The sequence below is a fragment of the Ostrea edulis genome, chromosome 9, assembly GCF_947568905.1.
Source record: "Ostrea edulis chromosome 9, xbOstEdul1.1, whole genome shotgun sequence".
NCBI lineage: Eukaryota > Metazoa > Mollusca > Bivalvia > Ostreida > Ostreidae > Ostrea > Ostrea edulis.
In genome coordinates, this window is record NC_079172.1 from 33,248,525 (window position 1) to 33,273,730 (window position 25,206).

General features: G+C 37.1%; 2 protein-coding genes across 3 annotated transcripts in view; one reads left to right on the top strand and one right to left on the bottom strand.

Moving 5' to 3' along the window:
- Positions 1 to 1,492: 1,492 nt before the first annotated feature.
- On the bottom strand, positions 1,493 to 11,408 carry LOC125659996 (E3 ubiquitin-protein ligase TRIM71-like). Its single transcript, XM_048891840.2, has 7 exons — positions 11,309 to 11,408; positions 8,324 to 8,422; positions 6,039 to 6,428; positions 3,543 to 4,977; positions 3,352 to 3,384; positions 3,125 to 3,253; positions 1,493 to 2,851 (listed from the first exon to the last, which is right to left on the bottom strand). Exons 1-7 carry the CDS (start codon positions 11,312 to 11,314, stop codon positions 2,196 to 2,198), a joined length of 2,748 nt encoding a protein of 915 aa, XP_048747797.2. The 5' UTR covers positions 11,315 to 11,408; the 3' UTR covers positions 1,493 to 2,195.
- A 3,171-nt stretch (positions 11,409 to 14,579) lies between these two features.
- LOC125659201 (growth hormone-regulated TBC protein 1-A-like) overlaps positions 14,580 to 25,206 on the top strand; it is a 28,347-nt gene continuing 17,720 nt past the window's right edge. Inside the window, exons 1-5 of one of the 2 annotated variants that reach the window (XR_008798800.1) lie at positions 14,580 to 14,738; positions 17,135 to 17,289; positions 20,794 to 20,840; positions 22,332 to 22,443; positions 24,465 to 24,583. Coding sequence is in view for 1 of the 2 variants with exons in the window: in XM_048890804.2 (XP_048746761.2) it covers positions 14,701 to 14,738; positions 17,135 to 17,289; positions 20,794 to 20,840; positions 22,332 to 22,443; positions 24,465 to 24,583 (471 nt within the window). In the remaining variant the exon portion in view is untranslated. The remainder of the gene's footprint in view (positions 14,739 to 17,134; positions 17,290 to 20,793; positions 20,841 to 22,331; positions 22,444 to 24,464; positions 24,584 to 25,206) is intronic. The other variant, XM_048890804.2, reaches the window with a different exon arrangement.

The following is a 25,206-nucleotide window of genomic DNA, read 5'->3' on the forward strand; positions in this document are numbered from 1 at the left end:
TGAATAAAGATGGCGTTAATCCTACCCGACTCAATAAACACAGCGTTAATCTTACCCGACTGAATAAAGACAGCATTAATCCTACCCGACTCAATAAACACAGCGTTAATCGTACCAGACTCAGGTGGCAGGGGACAGTTTCTTTGGTTTTGAAACATGTGGATAGGGGGTATACACCAAAGTCAGATTATGACAGACTAATGAAAAATCATATTTCCTTTTTATGTCAATACTTGTATTTCATATTAGTGTAGTTAATAAATTATGACCCTAAATTACATGTAATCTATAAATACTGGTGCTGGTGCACAAAACATGCTCTGAGCAGGTTCCCCTTTTTTGCTTTGATTTTCCCTCATTTGGGCTAATCCGCACCACCCCCACACCATCACAGTACCAAACATGGGGATTTAGACACTGTGCACAATCAAGAACCCTATCTGCCCTTCTCAAAAATCTACCTCTCATATGGGGCCATCCACCTTCCCTCACAGCTACAGACTTTTTGCTAGACCCTGCATGTTTTCACCGGAATTTCTTCAGCAACTGACCACGTGTCTTAGTTTCGTATTTGCACCCATCTATATGCTAGGAATCATGGTGACACCTACATGTTGTATATCAACATTTTTACTAAGCACTCAACTACATTTGACATGCATCCTAAAATTATTGTATACATTTTTACACATGTAATATCACTTCAAATACGGGGTAATTCCATTTTTTGAAAAAGTTAACCGGGCCTATAAACTCCTACCAGACTCAACAGAGATAGCGTTAATCCTATCTGACTCATTAAAGACATCGTTAAATCTACCAGACTTCATGAACACAGCGCTAATCCTACCAGACTCAATAAACACAGCGTAAATCTTACATTCAATAAACACAGCGTTAATCTTACCAGACTCAATAGATACAGTCCTAATTATAACAGTCTCAATACACATAGCCTTAGTCCAACAAGACTTGATTTAACACATTCTTAATTCCACAAGATGCAACACACACATCTTAAGTCCTACCACATTCAATAAATAGATCTTTAATTCTATTGGATTCAATGAAAGATATACTACGTCGCTCTGTCAAATTGAAATCAACACGTGCATCTTCGGCATAATATTTCTAAATCTAAATTGCATTGTTAATTGAAGTAATTTGATTTGTTTGAAAACCTACATGTCCTTTGAATAAGGAACTTGGGTAATCCAGTTAGTAAATTATAAATAAGTATGCGTTGAAGATTGGGCCCATTTCATTGCGATTTCTCAATGTAATTATGAACAGATATTATGATATTATTGATATTCAGTGTCACCATATTTCATAAATTCTTCATACGTTCTTTAACCACCCCCTCGGATTTCTACTTTAAGTAACATCTATTGAAAACTGAGTTATCATTATGACGTGATGGCATATAGTAATTAACGCTTTATTGCTAAAAACTAAAATAAACTCGATGGAAACACGGTCAACGTATACATTTTTGATCAATTTAGGCAAAATGTACACTGGTTTGGGGCTGTTAAGGTTCTATAAACTGTGACATTGTTTACGAAAAAGCATAAATCTCCCATACCAGGTTATTTTGAATGAATTGGCTGTACCAGCACATACACGTAAAAATACGTAGCATCTTCTTATCTCATCCCCACCTCACACATCCGATGTAATCGATGGTTCTGGTATAAATACGAAAAAGTGAAAATGGAACAATATCATTAGAGCAACATAGTGACCATGTATATTGTGACGTAATAGGGTACTGTCACACGGTGTGGATATATAGACATTTGTACTCGTTTGATCAGTGCTCCTCAACCAATCACGTTGCACTAAAAGTGACTTAGAATTGTTTCGAGAAGTGTGTAAAGGGTATTTTATGATATGAAAATTAAGTGCGTTATGAGGAACATTTTAACGTATTCATTTAATTTTACTGAAAAATGAAAGAAGAAATCGCAATGAACATGTCCCAAATTCAACACATATAACATATCTTTTTAAAACATACCGCCCCCCTCATTTTTCATCGACACATCGCCATGTACTTTCCCTGAGCACTACTTACAACAGTACTACATACTACGTGTTTGTACGTATAATCATTTTTTGCTACAATAGTTGACTAAAGTTAAGAAATGTTTTCCATCCAACATTTACTAGTATCTTGTCTCCATAGAGAATCACACTAAAGTAGCAATAGCAGGGATCTTTGCGATTGAACTTCCAGATTTTAGATGCATCTCAACGAGAGCGGAATACGGATTGTATGTCCCAAACACTGGCCAGAGGGGCTCCGAAAAGTCTAAATTACGAAATGTGTAGAGTGCCTTTTGGCTGGAGCAATCTATCACTGTCCACTGCCGATTATCGGTGTCTACGAGAAACCCATAAGACATTGACATGGCAGTTCCAGCGATGTCGGCAGATATGGGACTGTGCAACATCAGCGTCCTCTTGTGACGGAACTTGTGACAAAGTTGTTTGTGTTCATTACATCTCTCTACGGAAAACGACCAAGCGTACATTTGCGCGCCAACGTAGAAACTACTGTGAATGCTTTCCCATCGGCCGACTCCAATCTCAAAAAGTAGGGCATTGCGCACGAGATTTACGTGTATTCGGTAAGACACGTCAACTTCATAGTAATAGCGACCAGGAGACCGAAACGGCTTGGTGCCAACTACTCCACAATATTTCTTCAGCCGCTTTCCATCAAATGTTTTGTCGTTGGATACAATGTCCAAATGTGCGTCAAGTGACAAAGCTTCCGGTCTGCCATGCGCCTTGGGCGTATCCTGTTTGATATATCCATTATCTTCCCACGGGAAAGCTCGAACTGAAAGTGAAGAGATACAAATTTGAACGAAATATGAGAAATGGTGACCAATAGTTTTGATGACGGAGGTAATGAAGCAATGGAATTCTAAAATCATTTAGGGCTTACAATACCTAAACTAGTACCTCCGAAAAGAAATATATCATATGACACATGTCTTTAGAGCTGCAAATACATTTTGGTTTTCTGACAGTTAAAAGTGTATTGACATGTACATGTGTTACACGTATAGGGTAATTCAATTTTTGACGAACAAAAGTGTCAAATGCTTACCTTTGGACTTTTTTAGTCCACGGATTGCCTTTCTTTTAAGCGTAGTCACATCTGACCTAAGAATTTTTCCATTTGGTGCCACTTCACGTTCTGCATGAGCGGTTTCAACGTCAAATGTGAAACCAGGACCTAATAGTAATAATTTATAAATCATGGGGTGTTATTTTTGCAGCAATTATCAAACAAAATTACGAGGTCTACTCCGTATGTTTATATTTAGTACTCACACGTAATGTCCCCGTGTCTCTTGTCAATCTCACCTAAAGATAAATATTATTTCATCAGTTCATTCTAAAGACTGCGCACATATCTACAAATTGGTATCATTGTTTTGAAATGTAACACTTAAATATAGAAATAATAAACATCAAAACAGAACATCATAATACAGAACTGGTTTTCTTTTTTGACAGATTACCAGGGGTTCTGGCGGTGAATGGGTAGCCGTCCTCTTTTACCAATCGATCCAGAACTCTGACCAGAGCTCGGTGTTGTCCCAGTGTACTAGCCGTATAGTACACTCTGTAACAGCCTTCAACAGTTCGGGCATCTTCAACAGAAGCGTAGTTCGTCCGACCCTTTGGATCTCGAATCTCGACCTGGACGCAATCAAACGAGTCTTTTTGTGGAATACCTTTGCTGTTGTACAGGAAAAGTTTCATCACCTCTGCCTCGTTCTCAATAGGAACATCAAACGCTTCCGCCATCGTTTTAGGCGGGTAAATTGCTGTGGATCGAATTTTTCCCATCCCTACTACGAAAACTTTGAACTCGGATCCCATGCTATTTTTGTCAAATGCTAGGAATGAGTTTTCCAGTGGACAAGATTCGATTTGTTTATCTTTCAACATGGTGAGACGTGCTGTAATGGTGTCCGTCAAGATTACAAACTCTGCAGGCATCGCATGCGCCATGATATGAGAAGAAAATTCTTTCCCGGCATTCATCAGTACAAGTGTGTACTTCAAGCCCTCTCTCTGTTTTTGCAATATAGAACGTTTATCCTTGCATTTTGCTTTCAGTGTGTCCTTCAATTCTCTCCTTCTGACTTCCAGCATCTGGATACTTTCGTCGATTTCTTTGTCGATGTCTTTGGTTATTTCCATGTACTTTTTGTCTAGATTCTTCATTTCCTCCTCCGTATCAAACATTACGTTCTTTGTGAATGTGATACGGTCTTCCATGTCTTTAGTAAGATTGCTGACAATGGCTTTGTGGTCTTCATAAACATCGGCCATACGCCGAACGTTATGTCCACTCATCTCGTCGTGATCTAGAACAGTACACATCTTGCAAACCGGTTTTTCACATCCCTTTTTCGTGCAGTAATAAATGAGTTGCTGTCCCTCGTGCCCTGGCATGTCGCACGTTTGTTGTCGAAGGAAAGGTTCGATGCCTGTATTAGTCAACTGATCCAGAGACGTAATGGTATGGCCTCGTGACATAAAGTTTCTTAAGTGAGCTTTCCGGCATTCATGACACATGAAAGAATAACAGTCTTTACAGAAGAATCCGGCATTACCTCCATCCGGGCAATCACGACAAGGGATTTTGGTTTTCTTCTTCAGTTGAACAAAATCACGTAGGGTACGACGCGTGTTTTCTTTTGGAAAATTTTTGACGCTGTCGTTTGGCAGTGTGTGCTGCGACTTACAACTTGGACAGTAAATGAACCAATCCCTAACGTGTTTTTCCAGACAACGGTTACAGAAGGTGTGTAGACACGGTAACACCCTTGGAGTGTGCTCTTTTTCGTCGTACTCTGACTTGCAAACTTCACAAAATAAGAAATCATCCTTCAAATCATCAACACGCAGAGAAGTACTGGGTAGAATGGGCAGATCGGCAACGTCCTACAACATATACATCTACAGTTTATCTTCAAAAATTCCTTATTTACAATATTTTTTAATTTATCTTTTTGAATGTTATCAATTTAGATTTGTGTTCTGCATTTTTGATTTGTATTCTCCGTTTAAGTTTCATATTTGTTAGCAATTTTGATTTGCATTGTTTCCGTTATACGCGTTTAGCATTCGGAAGCGGACACCCTCCATTGCCATCCTTTGGTTTCCGTTCCGACCGTCCCTCGATTTTGCTATCTCTTGATTTTCGTTCCGACCGTCCCGCCATGTTGCTATCTTTTGATTTTTGTTCCGACCGTCCTTCGATATTGCTATCTTTTGATTTTTGTTCCTACCGTCCCTCGATAGTGCTATCTTTTGATTCCGGTTGATTGTTACAAAAAATATTTTATCATTTGCCAGTTAAACTCAAACGCAATACTAATGAGACTATGAAACACAATTATTTTGTTGGATCTTTTTCTATGTAAAATAATTATAACCTGACAATAATACGAAAGTTGAATTGAAATACTAAATGCAAGGTGAAGATAACGAACAGTGATCAATCTCATAACTCCTACAAGCAATACAAAATAGATAGTTGGGCAAACACGGACCCCTGGATACACCAGAGGTGGGATCAGGTGCCTAGGAGGAGTAAGCATCCCCTGTTGACCGGTCACACCCGCCGTGAGCCCCATATCCTGATCAGGTAAACGGAGTTATCCGCAGTCAAATCAGTGTGCCAAGAACGGCTTAACAATCGGTATGAAACACGTCAGACAGCATTTGACTCAATGCGAGGTTGTATTGATAAACCGTAATAGTTAGAAATAAATACATAGAATAATATCAAATGATATTAAAGTTGAGAAATATCCAATGCATACTAAATCATACAAGACAGATAAAGGGAGTTCCCGCTTTGTTTAAACTAAATTTAAATCCTTTGCAGCCCTGGAAATTATTTCACAGCGATGGTAGAAAAATCTATGAAAGAGAATTTAAGTTTGCAATGATTTTGACGTACTATTCAAATGAAAATGACGTATTTTACTTGTCCTCACCCTTTCTGTTCCTGGGGCTGTGTCACGTGGTGTTTTTCGTTGTATTTGATTGGACACTTCTGCTGTTTTCTTTTTATCGGAGTCTCGATAACTTTTAGCTTCTACTTCTTTCTTCTCTCTGGGTTCCTTCGGTCTGAAATCTACTTTCTCTACATCTGTGGGTCCCCCACCAGACCGGTCAGTTTCCGGTAAAGGAATAAGACCGTTGACATGGGAATTTCTTCCCTTGTTTGCCATAATCATGCGAGGTTTGGGCTCGGGTACTCTGTAACTAATTGGTTCTCGGAACGTCAGTGGCTCCCTCTCTTTGGTATACGTCCCCGGTCTCTCCCTGCTGTGGTAACCTTCGTCCCGGGAATCACGTGATTTTCTGGTGTGGATAATCCCAGTCTTTGAAAATACCATAAATAATACATATATAATATGATTACTGTTCGTCATATTTTCACTTTTGAAATAGTAAACGCAGTAGCTTAGACAGTCAGAAGTATTTCTCACAATCAGGTTCTCTATTCCAGTAGCACTGAACTGTCTGAATTTTATCTCACTTTTTGATTAGGTATTTTAGCCCAATAACACACACTCTCTGAATTTTATCTCACCTTTAGGTAGGTTAACACACAACTTTCCGAATGTTATCTCCCCTTTATGAAAGTTTTCTAGCCCAATAGTATACAACTGTCTTAATTTTATTTCAACTTTGGGTAGTTTTTACAGCCCAATAACATAAAACTGTCTTAATTTGATCTCACCATTGGATAGGTTTTCTAGCCCAGTAACACACAAACTGTCCGAATGTTATCTCCCCTTTAAGAAAGTTTTCTAGCCCAGTAGTATACAACTGTCTTAATTTCATCACACCTTTAGTTAAGTTTTCTAGTCCTGTAACTCACTACTGTCCGAATGTACCCTCACCTATAGGTAAGTTTTCTACCCCAGTAGTATACAACTGCCTGAATCTCTTTTGGATGTAGATTTTCTACCCCAGTAGTATACAACTGCCTGAATCTCTTTTGGATGTAGATTTTCTACCCCAGTAGTATACAACTGCCTGAATCTCTTTTGGATGTAGATTTTCTACCCCAGTAGTATACAACTGCCTGAATCTCTTTTGGATGTAGATTTTCTACCCCAGTAGTATACAACTGCCTGAATCTCTTTTGGATGTAGATTTTCTACCCCAGTAGTATACAACTGCCTGAATCTCTTTTGGATGTAGATTTTCTACCCCAGTAGTATACAACTGCCTGAATCTCTTTTGGATGTAGATTTTCTACCCCAGTAGTATACAACTGCCTGAATCTCTTTTGGATGTAGATTTTCTATCCCAGTAACATGTAATTGTCTTCTATCTCCTCTTCGGGTATGTTCTCTAGATCAGACTTTTCAAACAAAGTGACTTTTATCTCACTATTAGATACTAGTAGATTCTCTAGCCCGGTTACTTGCAGCTCTATCAATTATATCTTAATATTAATATTACACTGTTCGTAGTTTCTCTCCTGTAGCCTAAGATAGTTTGACATATCCCTAACCTGTAGATCCTCTACTACAGTAGTCTGAGACTGTGTGACTTATTCTTCACCTTTAGGTTCACTAGTCCTGTAGCCTGAGACTGTGTGACTTATTCCTCACCTTTAGGTTCACTAGTCCTGTAGCCTGAGACTGTGTGACTTATTCCTCACCTTTAGGTTCACTAGTCCTGTAGCCTGAGACTGTGTGACTTATTCTTCACCTTTAGGTTCACTAGTCCTGTAGCCTGATACTGTCTGACTTATTCCTCACCTTTAGGTTCTGTAGTCCTGTAGCTTGAGACTGTCTGACTTATTCTTAACCTTTAGGTTATCTTGTCCTCTAGCCTGAGACTGTGTGACTTATTCCTCACCTTTAGGCTCTCTTGTCCTCTAGCCTGAGACTGTGTGACTTATTCTTCACCTTTAGGCTCTCTTGTCCTGTAGCCTGAGACTGTGCGACTTATTCTTCACCTTTAGGTTCTCTTGTCCTGTGGCCTGAGACTGTCTGACTTATTCTTCACCTTTAGGTTCTTTTGTCTTCTAGCCTGAGACTGCCTGACTTATTCTTCACCTTTAGGTTCTCTTGTCCTGTAGCCTGAGACTGTGTGATTTATTCCTCACTTTTAGGTTCTCTAGTCCTCTAGCATGAGACTGTGTGACTTATTCCTCACCTTTAAGTTATCTTGTCCTGTAGCCTGAGACTGTGTGACTTATTTCACACCTTTAGGTTCTCTTGTCCTCTAGCCTGAGACTGTCTGACTTATTCCTCACCTTTAGGTTCTGTAGTCCTGTAGCCTGAGACAGTCTAGTGTACCCCGGAAGTCCCGTGAGATCCCTGGCGTTTGTCCGTCGTTGAACCAAGTAACCAGCCTAAAATTGTATTGATAACAGGTGTAAATGCACATGATATACTTCGTATAACGATGTCAGGAGCCGTGGCGTCACACATAGGGGCCAATCTGTAAAGTAACATATTCAGTTGTTTTAGAGTTATTAAGTCTGTCCAAAGTTGGACACGTTAATCTTATTTTCAGACGCTGATATCACATGTTGTCACTGGTATCACATATTGTCACTGATATCACATATTCACGCTCAGATATCACATATTCACAGACAGATATTATATATTCACACACATATATCGCATATTCAGAGACTGATATTACTAATCACATAATCCAATAAGTAACATGACCGGTCAACAGGGGATGCTTACTCCTCCTAGGCACCTGATCCCACCTCTGGTGTGTCCAGGGGTCCGTGTTTGCCCAACTATCTATTTTGTATTGCTTGTAGGAGTTATGAGATTGATCACTGTTCGTTATCTTCACCTTGCATCACCTACTCAATTTTTTTATGTGTGATATCACCTACTCAATTTTTAATGTGATATCACCTGCTCAATTTTTTATGTGATATCACCTACTCAATTTTTTAATGTGTGATGTCACTTACTAAATTTTTTAATGTGTGATATCACCTACACAGGTTTTGGATAAGGTATATCACCTACTCAATTTTTGAATGTGTGATATCACCTACTCAATTTTTGAATGTGTGATATCACCTCAATTTTTGAATGTGTAATATCACTAACTCAGTTTTTGAATGTGTGATATCACCTACGCAGTTTTTTAATAAGGTATATCACTTCCTCAGTTTTTGAATGTGTGACATCACCTACTCAGTTTTTGAATGTGTGATATCAGTTGATATCTTTTTTGTATGTTGATTTACATCCCAGTAGAGAATTTTACATTCTTGAAGAGATGAATCAGATACCTGCTTTAGAAATATCACACATTTAGACCTATGCATGTGTCCCAGGGTCGTAGCAGTGAGAGTTATTTATCATGCCAACGCCTGTCGCGACACGGGGCCTCTGTTTTTAAGGCCATATATGCAAGACCCGTTATTCTCACTACTGCTGGACGGGTTGATGAGGGAATAGTCACTACCTATATCAAGCGTCTTAGGTTTGACGATGCTCCGGGATTGAAAATCGAACCAGGGGCTCGTGGTTACGGAGCTATCTTTTCCTTTTTAGTCGGAAGTACTACACTGTAATTGTACATAATATCACCAGAAGTACTTTCAACTGATCAGACATGTTTAATGAAGTTCGATCATACAATCATGTTGTTCTTGTAGAAAATGTTCTTGTAGAAAGTAATTTAGAGTAGAAACAGAGCGGGTTTGCTTTTATCCTTTTCTTTTAACCTATTTTGTCCTGAGGAAGGGTCGGGACGTACCGAAAATTTGACAATTTTCATTCTTCGTGTCGTTAATTCAATTTAGTACTTTACATAATTTTCTTGACTTTTATCTACTCTATAAAACCGGCATATTTAGGTATCATATTATTGTTGATTTTTAGTGCTTCTTAAACAAATAGATAGATGGATGCCCGGTAAGTGGGCGAATGGAATGATGGAGAGACGAATGGGGTAGGTAGGTAGTAGGTAGGTAGGTAGGTAGGTAGGTAGGTAGGTAGATCATTTATTTTCAGGAGAAAAAGAGAGAAGGAATGTCCTGAGAGAGGGTGTGTGTAAAATATGACTGCTTTATTTTATGTACATGTATATTCACGTACATTTTATTATACCCCGTGTTAATGTGTGTATGTATATTCACGTACATTTTATTATACCCCGTGTTAATGTGTGTATGTACATGTATATTCACGTACATTTTATTATACCCCGTGTTAATGTGTTTATGAGAATTTATACCCACTCTGTGCAGTGCTTTCACACTATACCTTTGAGATAACAAATCTGTCAAATCTCAAGTGGTAAATAGTTCGACTCAGCCATTTCTTTACCTACAGTGTAGCAGACCATCATTGGAGACTCAAAACCACTTTTAACCCTTCTCTGACAGGTGAAAAATCCACATCCCATATAAATATCCCACAGAAAGAACTTTTGTACGAAGAGGCAGGAAGATTCCGTTTTGCTACTAAATTTCTTTTCGTCAAAGGGAAGTAATAAAAAAAAATTTAAAAAAATAATAGAAATTTTATTTGTGATAAGGATAGTTTTGAAATCGCGATTTTTTCTTTCCCCTGCAGTAACGAAACGAGGACTCGAACATACTAGTTGGGATTATCAAATTAGAACACAAGAAGATGGATATACCCCTGCCGCCCTTCGCCTTCCTTATGTATCTACACGGATGTAGTTAATCACAAAAAGACTTGTTATACAAGTATCTGGTTGTATTAGGAATTGCTTACACATATGAGTATGGATTGAATGCTAGCAACATTTTGATTTAGGGTTTCCTATCAATAAAGAAACGTACACAATTTATGTGGAGACCCTACAAATGGCAACAATATTGGGAAATACAGGTTGTTCTAATTGTTGGTTTTGATATATTGCGTAAATATAATTTTACTAGAACACGGTGTTTAATATTGACTAAGAACATAAAGCAATACAACAAACCCAAAGCTAGAGAAAGAAACTGAACTCCTTAACGTGTGTATATTCTTGAACAAATGCGAATTTAAAAGAGAAATCATCATTTCTTAAATATTCTGCATAACCCCCTTCTAATTTTTTTTTTTTTTTTTTTTTTTTTTTTTTGGTAAATGACGAGATCGAATACATGTAGTTTGATAATATGTTTAAACATTCATTGCTATTTGTCTGTTTAGGGGTTTTCTTTTTTATTTTGGAAGTTTTTCCCCCTCCCCCCCCCTTTTTGGGGTTGATTTTTTCCCCTACATTTACTATAACAACTTACCTGCATATTATATGTTTTTCTCCGATATTCTTTAGCTCGATATTCTAAGAGTTAGGAATGGTGTCCGCCATTTGTATCTCACAGTTTGTTGATAGATACGACAAATCAGAAACAAAAGCCCAGTGATTTGTCACAAGGGAAAGTATTAAAAGCGCGCACCTGCTCATCCGTGCCATTGACTCTTTTATGAAGTCAGAAATGTCCTTCATAGGTCTTTCTGTAGAAATTCTAAATTTCTCTTCATTATACTTATGCAAGACGTACTTTAGTGAAATGTATGGGGTACTTTAATACACGAGTACAGTTCGGACTGCGCCTTTTTTTTTCCCTAGTCCAAATCTAACAATTATACCACAGGTGTTTGTGCACAGGACACACACACCCGGTAATTTTTTAATGTTCAATGTCTTGCGTATTTAGCGTATAATTGTTGTACTTTTGATTTTACAAAATTCTTAACTTACGAGTGTTTTTATTTCGATGAAATAAACAAACAAATCTCACTTTATAAATGGCATTTATGATCAGTGATATGACATTTATGAATTCGGTTTCTATGTGGGATTTCTTTGTTTATTTCATTTTCATAAAAAAAAACAACACTCTTTTAATTTAACTATTTTGTGAAAAATATACCCTGAATATCCAAGACATAGAACATTAAAAATATGAGAGAGAAAAAAATAGAGATATAAAGAGAGATAGTCCTACCCACAAGTACCCATAAATTATACACTACAATTTTCCTTATATTTGTGATATTGATGCTTGAAAAATTATAGCACTAGCAGCGATCATATTTTTCATAAATCTGGTTAGTATAACTTTGAATTACTTAGTAAACAACAAAAGGTAGTACAGGAACAGTTAAATATTTAATTTATCAATTTTTAAAAAATTCTATTTAAAAACATGAGACCTACTTTGTAATTTCCACTATCTGTTACATTTACTTAGATAATTATATCAAAAAATTAGATTTCCACATTCATTGATGAATTATCTGGACAAATGAAAAATATACTGCAAAACTTTGCATGACGAACGTTACTGCATTTTCTTCCAATGTAATTGCGTGACAAACATTTGAATATTGTAAATTCGTAACAAATTCAACTTCGATTGATTTATTACATATATTGTTTAACGTCCCTCTCGAGAATTTTTCACTTATATGAAGACGTCACTGGTCAATATCGGATCACTTATCTGGTCGGCGCGGGTAAGTGACATGAGAAAGTTTCCCAGTTTACTTTCGCAAGGTCGGTGGTCTCTTCCCGGGTACATTGTACATGTATCTGGGTTCTCTCTTCCACCAATAAAAACTGGGCGCCACCAGATAACTGAAAAATTGTTGAGTGTGGCGGAAAACAGCAAAACAAACAAAAACCAATACCGGTGAAGGGCTGCAAAATTTAGGCCTATTCTCGGCACTCACAGTCTTTGAGCAGGGATGGATCTTTATCGTGCCACACCTGTTGTGACACGGGACCTCGGTTTTTGCGGTCTCATCCAAAGGGCCGCCCCATTTAGTCGCCTCTTACGACAACCAAGGGATACTGAGGACATTATTCTAACCCCGATCCCCACAGGATTATCCGACTTCGACAAAAAAAAAATATTCCCTATAATTCTTATATATCGTGCAAAACCATCGATCGTCTTAGGTTAATATCAACCAACTACAAATAAGATACCCATGGGCAACATCGCTCACCTGAGTCACCTTGGCCTTGCTGCTGTGACTTTTCAAAGATTTTTTTTTTCAATTTTATTCCCATGAACAAATTTTACACATATCATGGCCCCAACCCAGACCCAAACGGCCACGACAAAACCAAACTTGACTGCACACAACATGGGAATATCAGTGGCGGATTTAAGGGGGGCGCAGCAGGCGCACCCCCCCCCCCCCTAAAATTTTCAAATTTAAGGTAAATCGTGGTCTTTTGTTTGGAAGAATGTAAACGATAAAAGAAGCAATAATTTCTTCCACTCTCGCAGAAATAAATGACACAATCTTTTTATTTATTGAATTAATTTTATTTGGAGAACTTACATTTTTTCCAAAAACCCTTAAAATTTGCGTCATTTTATTAATTTCACCTTATCAAAAATGAGAGAAAATAGTAAAAATGACTGCAAAGGCGACATATTTCTAGCCCTATAAAATCTGTAAAATCCAGGAGCTTCCGGACCCCCTGCCTCAAAAAGCCCCCCCCCCCCCCTCATTACCGTAATTCCTGGATCCTCCCCTGGATGCCTCAATATCAATATGACTAATATGACCTTGCTGTTCTGGAGAATGTCAAGGTCACAAGATCAGAGTTAAAGGGCTTGCCATAAGTAATATACATACATGATATGAAATTTCAGAAGATATTGAATGTAATGGTTTTCTTTAGAGTACATCAAATTCCAAAGTCATGGCAACAAGGTTAACAACTTTGAAAAATATTGAAAGAGACTTGCAACAAATTTAGTCGCAACAAATAATGCACATATGATACATGAGAGCCCTATCACTCACCATTCAAAAGTTATGAGCAAGGTTAAAGTTTCTGACAGACAGGTTAGACAAAAATGATATGCCACCCTATCCCCAGTCTAATGTGCAAGTACGAAGTGAAGTGCTTGCACATCGGAAGGTCTCGGGAACCAGGCTATATGAACTGAACTATGAACTATATTTATTTCCAATCAAGGGCCCTCAAGGGACAGCATGAAAATACATACAAATAATGTACATATACATATACAAGTAAAGAAGTGATTACATAACACATAGTTATATACAAATACAGTGTCATATATTGTTCAAAATAAATTTTCCAGTTATATTTAGAATGGATGGCTCTTCAGAACATAGTATGTAAATGAATTTTTGTTCATCATTGAGTTTGGTAAAATTGCTATATGTGGCCCTGCTACTCTTGAAAAGAATGTGTTGTTTTTATTAATTTCCTGCATATTCCCGTAATTGTGAGGACTTTTTTTCCCATCATAATGCTGTCCTCACAACTTTTGTCCATCGATTGACTTTAGACGTTTACTCTCTCTCTCTCTCTCTCTCTCTCTCTCTCTCTCTCTTCTACTTCTTCTTCTTCTCCCTCCCCTCCTCTGGTTCCCGCCCCCTCCGTTTAATCATGTTTAACTAGGCCTAAATAGCTTCCTGCAGCGCTCTAGATAACGAGTTGCTCAACTCATTTGTTGAGTTTAGAACCGCTACACAAATAAAACTACGAGTTGTCGTTCCGAAACGACAGATGTCGCTCGCTGCTTTTCTCACTTCCTGTCCACTTTTAGCAGATGATGGTTTGCTGGGCGAGTAGGAAAGAGAGAAGACAAGATGTTTAAATCGATACAAGGGATAATGTCGGGCATCAGGTGACATGGGGGAGAGAAAAGACACAGACAACACCCTCAGGAGGTTTGTCACTTGTCTTCCGGCGGAACAGTTCTGCTGTTTCCGATAGTCGGTACATTTAGGACGGGGGTGTAATGTTTATTATTATATATCATTATATGGCATGACATACTGAGCTGTAACTATACGGCTAATCGCAATGCCAATTATATCTGAAAATGCATGAGGGCATGAACTGCAACGCTTTAACAGTACTTTACACCTTATGCTGGTGTGAAGACCAGCCTCGACGAATCTCGCTGAGGTTTAGTGTTGCTGTTCATTATACCCTCGTGTATTTTCAAATTTACATTTTACTTTCATTTCTGTCGCAAAATTCTCAACTGCTGAAACAGTCATACTATATTACCAAGATTTGTGTGCACATCATTGTTCACATTCATCGGGTTTGGCAGGGGTGGAAATTTAGGTAAATATGTACGTCGAAGGAGCCAAACGGGCTCTTAACATTAAAATTCTAGGAGCCCAGATTGAAAACCATGGGCCTGTTATTCAAATGACATAAATTGTAACCAGTTTGTGACAATTTCAATTTTTTATTTCATTGGGATTATCATTAAATTTCTGTTTCAATTTCCATTTCAAGCACTCTCCCATACACCCCTTCCTCCGATAAATCACTATCTGATTCATCCTCCATCTCATTCTGTTAATAGTCGATGCCCTTTTATGTTGTTCTGAGTGTTCATGTTTTGCAATGCTGACAAGCTTTAGAGGAGAGCAACCTACTGTAAATTAATTTTAAAATCCCGATTCCACTCAAAATTCGCAAGTGATGCCTTTTTCTGAATTCTTAAGCCATTGTCTATCAATTTTCCAGCTGAGCTGGAAATGTCTCCCTTGTTTGGTTTTCTCATATTCTACATCATAACTTTTTTTTCCCTCTGTCTTCTTTATTGGTTTTTGCCTTCTTGTACCCATCAAGTGCCGCGACCATGTTGTTTACGATGAAGTGTTTAACCGACTAAGACAATGCCACAGGGATTCAAAGTCAACTCACGAAATGGGCTAGTTCGTACATAAAACAATCCAGCTGATTGTAAATTTGGTCGCCTCGGACGAACTGGCAACCATTAATTTCCACCCCTGTTGGGAATGCTTCCCCTATAGGCCTTGCGAGATCTCACCAAAACGTGATTATTCCTCTTCAAAGCGAGATTAAATATATCCCATGCAACTGAGAAAAACACTCATGAAGTGCATCTGTTCAAGTTTCACATGCAAAAAAAGAAATTTACAAATATGTCTAATAGTATAATTGCAAATATATAAACCAAAATAAGCACTAACGATTTGCATTGGATTTCAGCCTCCTTCTCTCTTGCTTAGCAATATTAATATGAAATTTCTTGACTGCATTATTAATTTTTTTAGAGGCAAATAGCCCCATGTTGAGTGTATATCACACTCATTCAGCATTGCACGGAATTTGTCATTATTTTCAAACAAAACACGTACCTGTGGTTATGTAAGCTAATTATTTTCTCACTAAAGAGGAATAATCACGTTTTAGTGAGATCTCGCTTTAGGGGAAGTGTTTCCAACCTGTTCGTGAGGAAATTGCCATCATTTCAATTTGTAAAGGCACCAAAAGTGAAAATGTGAATATTGTTAGATAGCAACACCACATGAAGTTCTTAAAATAACACTGGTGTGACTAAAGTTAACTTGAAGAATCTGTAAACTCGGGATATCACCTGAGGAGAGTCTTTAAACTCGGGATATCACCTGAGGAGAGTCTGTAAACTCTGTATATCACCTGAGGAGAGTCTGTAAACTCTGTATATCACCTGAGGAGAGTCTGTAAACGTGGAAATCGCCTGAAGAGAGTCTGTAAACTCAGATATCACCTGAAGAGAGTCTTTAAACTCGGACATCACCTGAAGAGAGTCTGTAAACTTGGATATCGCCTGAGGAGAGTCTGTAAACTTGGATATCGCCAGAGGAGAGTCTGTAAACTTGGATATCACCTGAGGAGAGTCTGTAAACTCAGATATCGCCTGAGGAGAGTCTAAACTCAGATATCGCCTGAGGAGAGTCTGTAAACTCGGATTTCGTTTGCCTGAGAAGAGTCTGTAAACTTGGAATATATCACCTCAGGAAAATCGGTAAACTCCAATTCCTCGTGAGGCACAGGTACTGGAAGTTAATGTTGAATTCAGCACATGCATGATGAATTAGTTACTCTTTTTTGTCAGGCATGTATCGTAGTTTACATTAACTTCCAATACCCAAAGTAAGCAGTATAAATCGTGACTGTAGCACATTAAATTGCCTGTACTTGATAGACAGCCCATTCCATAACAGTGACTTTATAGAAATGATGCTAAACTGTAATGTTTTGTTTGTTGATAACTTCTTAGTTTCTAACTTGATATGCTTAATTATTGTTTTCACAGCCAGGTGGATGGTTATGGGTTTGATCGGAGTCATGACCCTAATCCTGAAGTGTATGATGAGTTCATGGCTGAGTATTTGTCTGTCCTGGCACGCCGAGCTTCTCGCTGGAAGGAACTGTTATCTAGTGGGACAGGGATTGTCAAAAATAGTAAAGGTGAGATTTTTTCTTCAGAGAATCATCTGTGTCAGATTCATTTTTTTTTTTTTAAATTTTACCTCACTTGAATCGGCCAATCCGAAAACATGAGTTATCGTTCCTAGATCCGGAACGTAGTGCGCTTGCATAACAATAGTTTAAGACTTCTGGGTAGTATATTCGAGAAGCGTCATTATCAACAGTGCAGAAGGCCACAAAGATATTGCTGTATAATTTTACAGCAATCACGCCAGCAAATAAGTTTCCTTCATACACGTGAAAATAACCAACTTTGCATGTAAAAATAATTAATGTTGTAAATAGTAGAGGACCCTCCCCCGATAGAATGTTCTATTGCTAAAGTTGTGTAAATTCCTATGGAGGGCCTGTCCGAGATACAGTTAGATTATTCTAACTAACCCCCCTTCCAGGATTTTGCGTGTTTTATGACATAAATTAGTATATAATATATATTGCATTTTATAGATGTCCTCAGGATCTTTACTCTGAACCTTAATTTAGAACCCCATGTTTTAACACAGTCAGATTTATGATAAAATATCAGAGGTTGCTTGTTCAATATCAATGTAGTACATTCAGTGATAAAGGTTCTGACACGATGTATAGCTAGGTATGTCAGACTGACACTTCTGGATTATGGTAATGTACAACTCCTTCGCTTGGCGAGTAAGATTTAACCCAGCCTGTACTTGTAAATGAGAGGCCAATGACATATTTACAGCTAACTACTCACAAATACAGTTTCAAATACAAGTATAACCATAAAGAAATTCATCGTCACAAACCATCTTTAAACTGACATTTTAGTACACATGCAATGTTTTGAAAATAAAATAACTATAATTGAACCCCCTGAATTTATTGTAATTATAAGTTGGCAAGAGTATGTATCTGTAAATACAGCCATTTTTGGTAAAATATTTGGAGTTTCCTCAAATTATTTTGGAAATTTGTGGCAAAAAGGGAAGGGCTCCCTCTAAATCTGTCATTGCAATTTCTGTTATGACATGATACGTGCCTACATAATCAAACATCTCAAGGGGGCTAAAAAGAGGAAAGATATAGAGACATCAAAAGCATTCTATTGGGGGTTCAAAGTTACCTATCCCCCCACAAACAGTACAACTGAGAGTGGTACATAACCCCCCTCACCCCTCCCGTCCGGACCACAGCTATGAAAAATGATTTATATCAATCAAGTTAACAAATGAAATTTATTTTGATTTAATTACCTATTTTACTGCATTTTGAATATATTATCAGTTGAGATAAACAATTTTAGCTGCATGGTGCACATGTACAAATGATTTGTACAGAGTGGACACATCCAGTTACTTTGGAAAGAGTTACCCAAGCATTGCAATCTGGTTTATTTTTGAAAGAGTCGGTTGGTAGTGATGGAATAATTCTAGCCCTGATAAAATAGTGGTAGCGTTGATTTCCCACTTTATATAATTTTAATTGCACGTGTCGATCCTCGTAAAAACCCGAGCTTTGAGCTGATGAGTTGCCATCATCTTTTGAGAATCAGTAGTTCTGTTCCGTTTCGTACAAAATAATTATGCCAGTCGTTATTGGAGACATTTGTAAGCAAGTGAATGTCTGATTTCCTCGATTTTTAGAATTGGAAGCTGTAGTTATTTTCATTAAATCATGTGAGTTCTATTTACCATTTCCCTGAATGTTGGATTGTATCATGATTGAATACACACTGAATTCCAAATGAAAGTTTACAAACCCTCTTGTCAAGAAAGCAAGAACAGCCATTGAACACTTCATGTGAAATATTTTACAAGGTCAGAATAGATTTACGTAAGTGGGATAATGAAAGAGTGGTCAGATTTACGTAACTCCAGTTGTCATATTACTATATTTTGTGTGTCCAATAATAATTCAGTCACATAATTTCATCAGTAGGTTTTGACTGAAAACCCTTGTCTGTCAATTTCCTATATTATTTTTTTCATAAATGTATTCACTATACAGTATTTACACAAAACAGTTGATATTTTTTGTTTTTGCAAGCTTGCCATATTGCATGCATTGTACATCCATCATTTCTGTTGTCTCTATCGTAATTGAATTGTCACATGATGCAAGAACTACTTTCCAAGCGTTAATAGAGTTGTCAGTGAAGTGTGTTTAACGCACCCTCTGGTGGGAGAATGTCTACTTCCAGATTATTTGAACAAGGTGCATTTGCCTGTCAATGCCACTATAGGTGTTTAAAAAAATTATAATTTATGTTCGTATCATATATAACTTATCAAACTGTAATTTGAAAAGGTTACTCCTGACATAGGATAATTGTATTTATGATAACATGAGAAAAAAACTTTGATATTTGTATTATGCTCTTGCCTTAGACTTATCTTGTAGCATGTGAAATTACACACTCATACTTAGACCATTTAGGTTAGCGTGGACTTTTTTATTCTGACCCTCAAGGCTATGTAGAAAAGGTGAAGCATATGTAACTCGAAGTATTTGTCCTTTTTCTGGACAAAGGTCATATCACTAAGGTTAATTTCATTGGAAGAAAGTGCAAAATTATTGTTCAAACTATTTTTTAGAACAGAGAGATGCTTGATTGCTTGAGGGCAGTGCGTGGCCTTATTCAGCTTCAGGCTCGGAATGTAATTTTAAAATTTGTTGTATTTAGAATATATACTGCAATTCGTATGAATCCAGCAGGGATATTTGTCGCATCACGACATGTCTAGTTTAGTATGCTTAGTTTGGGCGGGGAAAAACATTGAGACCTAGCCCTTTTGTGCCAGAGGTAAGTATTTATATACACTTGGCTGAACAAGATTTGACTTGTACCATGTTTTTGAAAGAAATAATTGGTGCTATATTGTAGGAGATTCTCAACAAAGTTGTGTCAAACCAAGATAAAGCTTGGGACCTTAAAGATATCAGTCCGTAATTTTATCAGATAGAATAACCGTTTCTCTCCCTTACTACACAATTATCGGTTGAAAAAGCAGTCTCTTATGGTGATATTTTTCACAGAACTAATTATATGTTGCTTGATTTTTCATGTTTTCACAACAGTGCTGTACTAGATGCACATGTGTGGGAGTCAATGTTCTGTTATTATTCAACATCAACATGTTGCAAAACCGCATAAGAATTCAGATTACATGAAGCACAATGAAGGTTTATATCATTAACTCAGAGCAGCATCTGTGTTTTGTATTGACAGGCAGTGTATTGAAGTTGTCAGTGACAAGGGGTATCGACCAGCTTTTTCTCCTTCAAATTCATAAACATAATACTAGGATGAAAATATTTCATGCAGTTATATACAATTGTATAAATAGTATACTTTAACAGAAATAAAAATGTTCAGAAATTGATCACTATTCTCTAATTGTTCAGTTTTTACTTGAGTTCACACAAGTGTTCACTTCGTTTCTATTAGTAATAACTTATCATGTACTCCGGATCATTGTGAAACAAGTAACAATATTGATATTAACATACTTTTTGTTGTAGTGAAACGATTTTGTAGAAAAGGAATTCCAAATGAACACAGAAAAAGTGTAAGTCATTTTTTTTTTAATTCTGGAGTTCTACATCATCATTCCTTCAAACAAAGTTAGAGGGGATTTAGATTTGTGATGGTGTATGTGTCTGAGTAACAGCTGATATAAAATGCTTTGGAATATAAGGCCATATTTAAAAGAATGTTTGTTTCTCCTCCCCCGGGTCTGACTTTTAAAACAGGTGTGTTTTTTTTTTTTTTTTTTTTTTTTTTTTTTTTTGTTTTTTTTTGTTGGAAACACCTATGAAAAACCAGCTTAGAGCACCGATAGTCATTTTCAATACTGTACATCAGAAGAAGAGTATGCCATGTATTGGTTGAGCTTGTTTTTATATTGGTCACTGGATTGACATGCCTGCTGGCATTTATAATTCATATTCTTGGACATGTTAGTGTGAATGCACTCAGTGGATGCAATATGTTGGTTTACTTTACGAATACCTACATAGAAACATTACATCTTTTAAAAAAAAAAAACATTGAAAACAAAACCAAAACATTTATTCTTGACTTGGTAGAAACAGATGTACTTAATAACATATCAGAACGATTTTTGTTCCAGAAATTAAAAAAACACACCACGATTTAGGGGTAAAAAAAATTTGACACGGGCCCTATTTTAGACCCGGCAGGGCGAGGGGAAACAAAGATTTTTTTATTTTTAGCCTAAGGAGAAGTGTGCACTGTATTCTTCTGTGTCGGAAGTAGATACAGAACTGTAGCTCTCTGAGAAAATATTGGGACAGGTCAGAGATCTCTGATATTTTCTCAGAGTGCTACAGTGCTGCAGCTATGTCGGAAGCAGAAGGGTAATAGCTGTCCTCATGATTTGTAAATTTGATTTTCATTATGCAATAACCCACAGGGAGTAATGTGGAGTCTAAAAGAAAAAATACAGGTTTGAAGTTGTCCACTATGAATGTCACAAGCATTGAAGACATAATGATACTTTAAATCAAAATTGTTATAGAATTTATAAAACTATTTGAGTACGTTTTATCATCGCTGAAACTGGCATATTTACCACAAAATTTTCCTATGAAACCACCTTTATTTTTACATTATTCAGAAATCTTTACCTTGAAAATTCTTTGGATAAACATTACCAAAACATTGAAATCCTTTTATTGGTGCATTTCATGTTATAAATGACTGATTTACATTGCTGTTTGATCAAATACGTAATAGAAAATCCCATGCAAACACAGCAAAATACTGTGTGTAATCTGAGTCTTTATTTTTGTATAAGCAAGGATGTGGCTCGATCAGGTAAACAATGTGACCCATTGACCTTTTGTTAACATGAACTTAGAACTTATGCCACAAAGCAGGGTCCTTTAGTGATGCTTGTCATCACAATGATATCTAATTACCCATCAGACTACCCCTGTGTCTAATTCTCCATCAAGATTAAGGAATTTATCGTTAGGGGAAGAAGTTCATTTCAAATAAAATACGTGTACAGCATTTACAATTTTTTTCCATGAAGGTTTGGATGCTGTTAAGTGGAGCCGAGGAGAAAATGAAAATGAACCCTAAAGCATACAAGTTACTCCTCATCAACCAAAAGGACAAGTCGATAGTGGAAACAATTGAATTAGGTAGGTAGTCAACGAAGGACATCGAAATCAGGATCCTACAAACGTTTGAGAATCACCATGCCCAACTGTTTGTTTGTGTCTCTGTTATTTAAAGAGTTACTAGTACAATGTAAATAAAATATTTATTGATTGCTTAGTGGCAGATAATTTTCTGATAATGGGGGTAATCACACTTTTCAGACATACCAGTGAAAGACCGAGGGAAAAAAAGATTTTTGAGTAACTTATTTATTCTTTTTGCTAATTCATCAATTGTCCATTTTGATGTAGTGATACTTAACTTACTGTCGAGTGCTCTTAAGTTACTGCCAGTCTAATGGTTTGGTTTTGGGTTTTTTTTACTTTAAATACTGCACATCAAGATTTAGTGTTACTTTTTAAGTCACTGCCCATCCAGATGTAGTGTTACTTTAAATTACTGTTGGTCTGGGTGTAGTGTTACTTTAACTAACTGACAGTCTGGGTGTAGTGTAACTTTAACTAACTGACAGTCTGGGTGCAGTGTAACTTTAACTGACAGTCTGGGTGTAGTGTAACTTTAACTAACTGACAGTCTGAGTGTAGTGTTACTTTAAATTACTGACAGTCTAGGTGTAGTGTTACTTTAACTAACTGACAGTCTGGGTGTAGTGTAACTTTAACTTACTGACAGTCTGGGTGTAGTGTTACTTTAACTTACTGACATTCTAGGTGTAGTGTTACTTTAACTTACTGACAGTCTGGGTGTAGTGTTACTTTAACTTACTGACAGTCTGGGTGTAGTGTTACTTTAACTTACTGACAGTCTGGGTGTAGTGTTACTTTAAATTGCTGTTGGTCTGGGTGTAGTGTAACTTTAACTAACTGACAGTCTGGGTGTTGTTACTTTAACTAACTGACAGTCTAAGTGTAGCATTACTTTAACTTACTGACAGTCTAGGTGTAGTGTTACTTTAACTTACTGACAGTCTAGGTGTAGTGTTAATATACATATGTAACTTACTACCGGTCTGGGTGTAGTGTTACTTCAACTTACTGACAGTCTGGGTGTAGTGTTACTTTAGATTTCTGACAGTCTGGGTGTAATGTTACTTTAACTTACTGACAGTCTGGGTGTAGTAGGGCTGCAACGGGTACCCAAAATAACCGAAAAACTGCGGGTCGTGTTGTTCAGGTCGGGTTCGGTTCCATTTTTCCGTATTTCGTTTCAGGTTTGGCTTTTAAAATAAAATCATTATTAGAAATCCGCTTAAACGAAATGTTGTCAAAACCTTCAAAGGTGGCGGTATTTTGATCAATTGTTAAATGATGGCATTGTGGACAAAACTGTAAAGTATATGTAAGATATGACAGACGCATTGAAAATACACCACAGGATCAACATCGTAAAAAATAATTGAAAGCATGAATGGAAACGAGTAGAAGTGACAATGCTGTTTCTAGTACCATGGATGTCGAGTCTAAACCTCAGTCCACGTCCCTGAGTAATTATTGTGACAAAATACAATAAAGGTTTTTGATTTTAACTGTATATTAGATTTTTAAAATAGTTATATAGACCCGAACCGAAATACCCGAAACCGAAGTAAAAAAAATTCGAACTGACCCGACCCGAAATATTTTGGAACCGTGACAGCCCTAAGGTGTAGTGTTACTTTAGATTTCTGACAGTCTGGGTGTACTGTTACTTTAGATTTCTGACATCCTGGGTGTAATGTTACTAAAACTTGCTGCTTGTCCATATGTAGCAAAATGCTCTAGCCTGTTCTCATCATCAATTGTTTTAATAATTACAAAATATGATGTTTAAAAGTTACATATACAGAGACTGTCAGTAAATGTTAATTTAACGTGAACATGGCAAATTTGACCATGCCGTACTTGACTCTGAAGGGACTTACATGTAGGCAGGCAGTATTATTGTGATTAACACTGAAGACTCAGCCTATTGAATAAAGAAAATGAAATTCCTATGAGGTTTTATGAAATCAACATCGATGTTTATTAATATAATTCATAATTCAGTGTTTATGTTGATTTAGATTTACACAGAACATTTCCAGAGAATATCTACTTTTCAACCAAGGACGGTTTACGGAATTCTCTGAGCAATGTGTTGGTGGCTTTATCGCACTATAATCCGGACAAAGGCTACAGCCAGGTGAGCACTGAAGTCACATCATAATCCAGAAAGAGGCTGTCAAGTGGGACTTTAATCTCATCATAATCCAGGCAAATCATACAGTCATATGGCTCTTATTATCAAATTAGACAAAGGTTACCATCAGGTGGGTGAGTCCCATATTTACACCATAACTAGAAAAAAACTACTGATAGATGGGTCCTCTTACGCTTTAATGCAGACAGAGGTTACTGATAGTCTTGTAATAACATCATGGTCAGGATAAAGGTTACTGTTAGATGAGTCCTGTAATCACATCTTGATCAGATTAGATGAGTCCTGTAATCACATCATGATCAGAATAAAGGTCACTGTTAGATGAGTCCTGTAATCACATCATGATCAGATTAGATGAGTCCTGTAATCACATCATGATCAGGTTAGATGAGTCCTGTAATCACATCATGATCAGGTTAGATGAGTCCTGTAATCACATCATGATCATGTAAGATGAGTCCTGTAATCACATCATGATCAGGTTAGATGACTACTGTAATCACATCATGATCAGGTTAGATGACTACTGTAATCACATCATGATCAGGATAGATGAGTCCTATAATCACATCATGATCAGGTTAGATGAGTCCTGTAATCACATC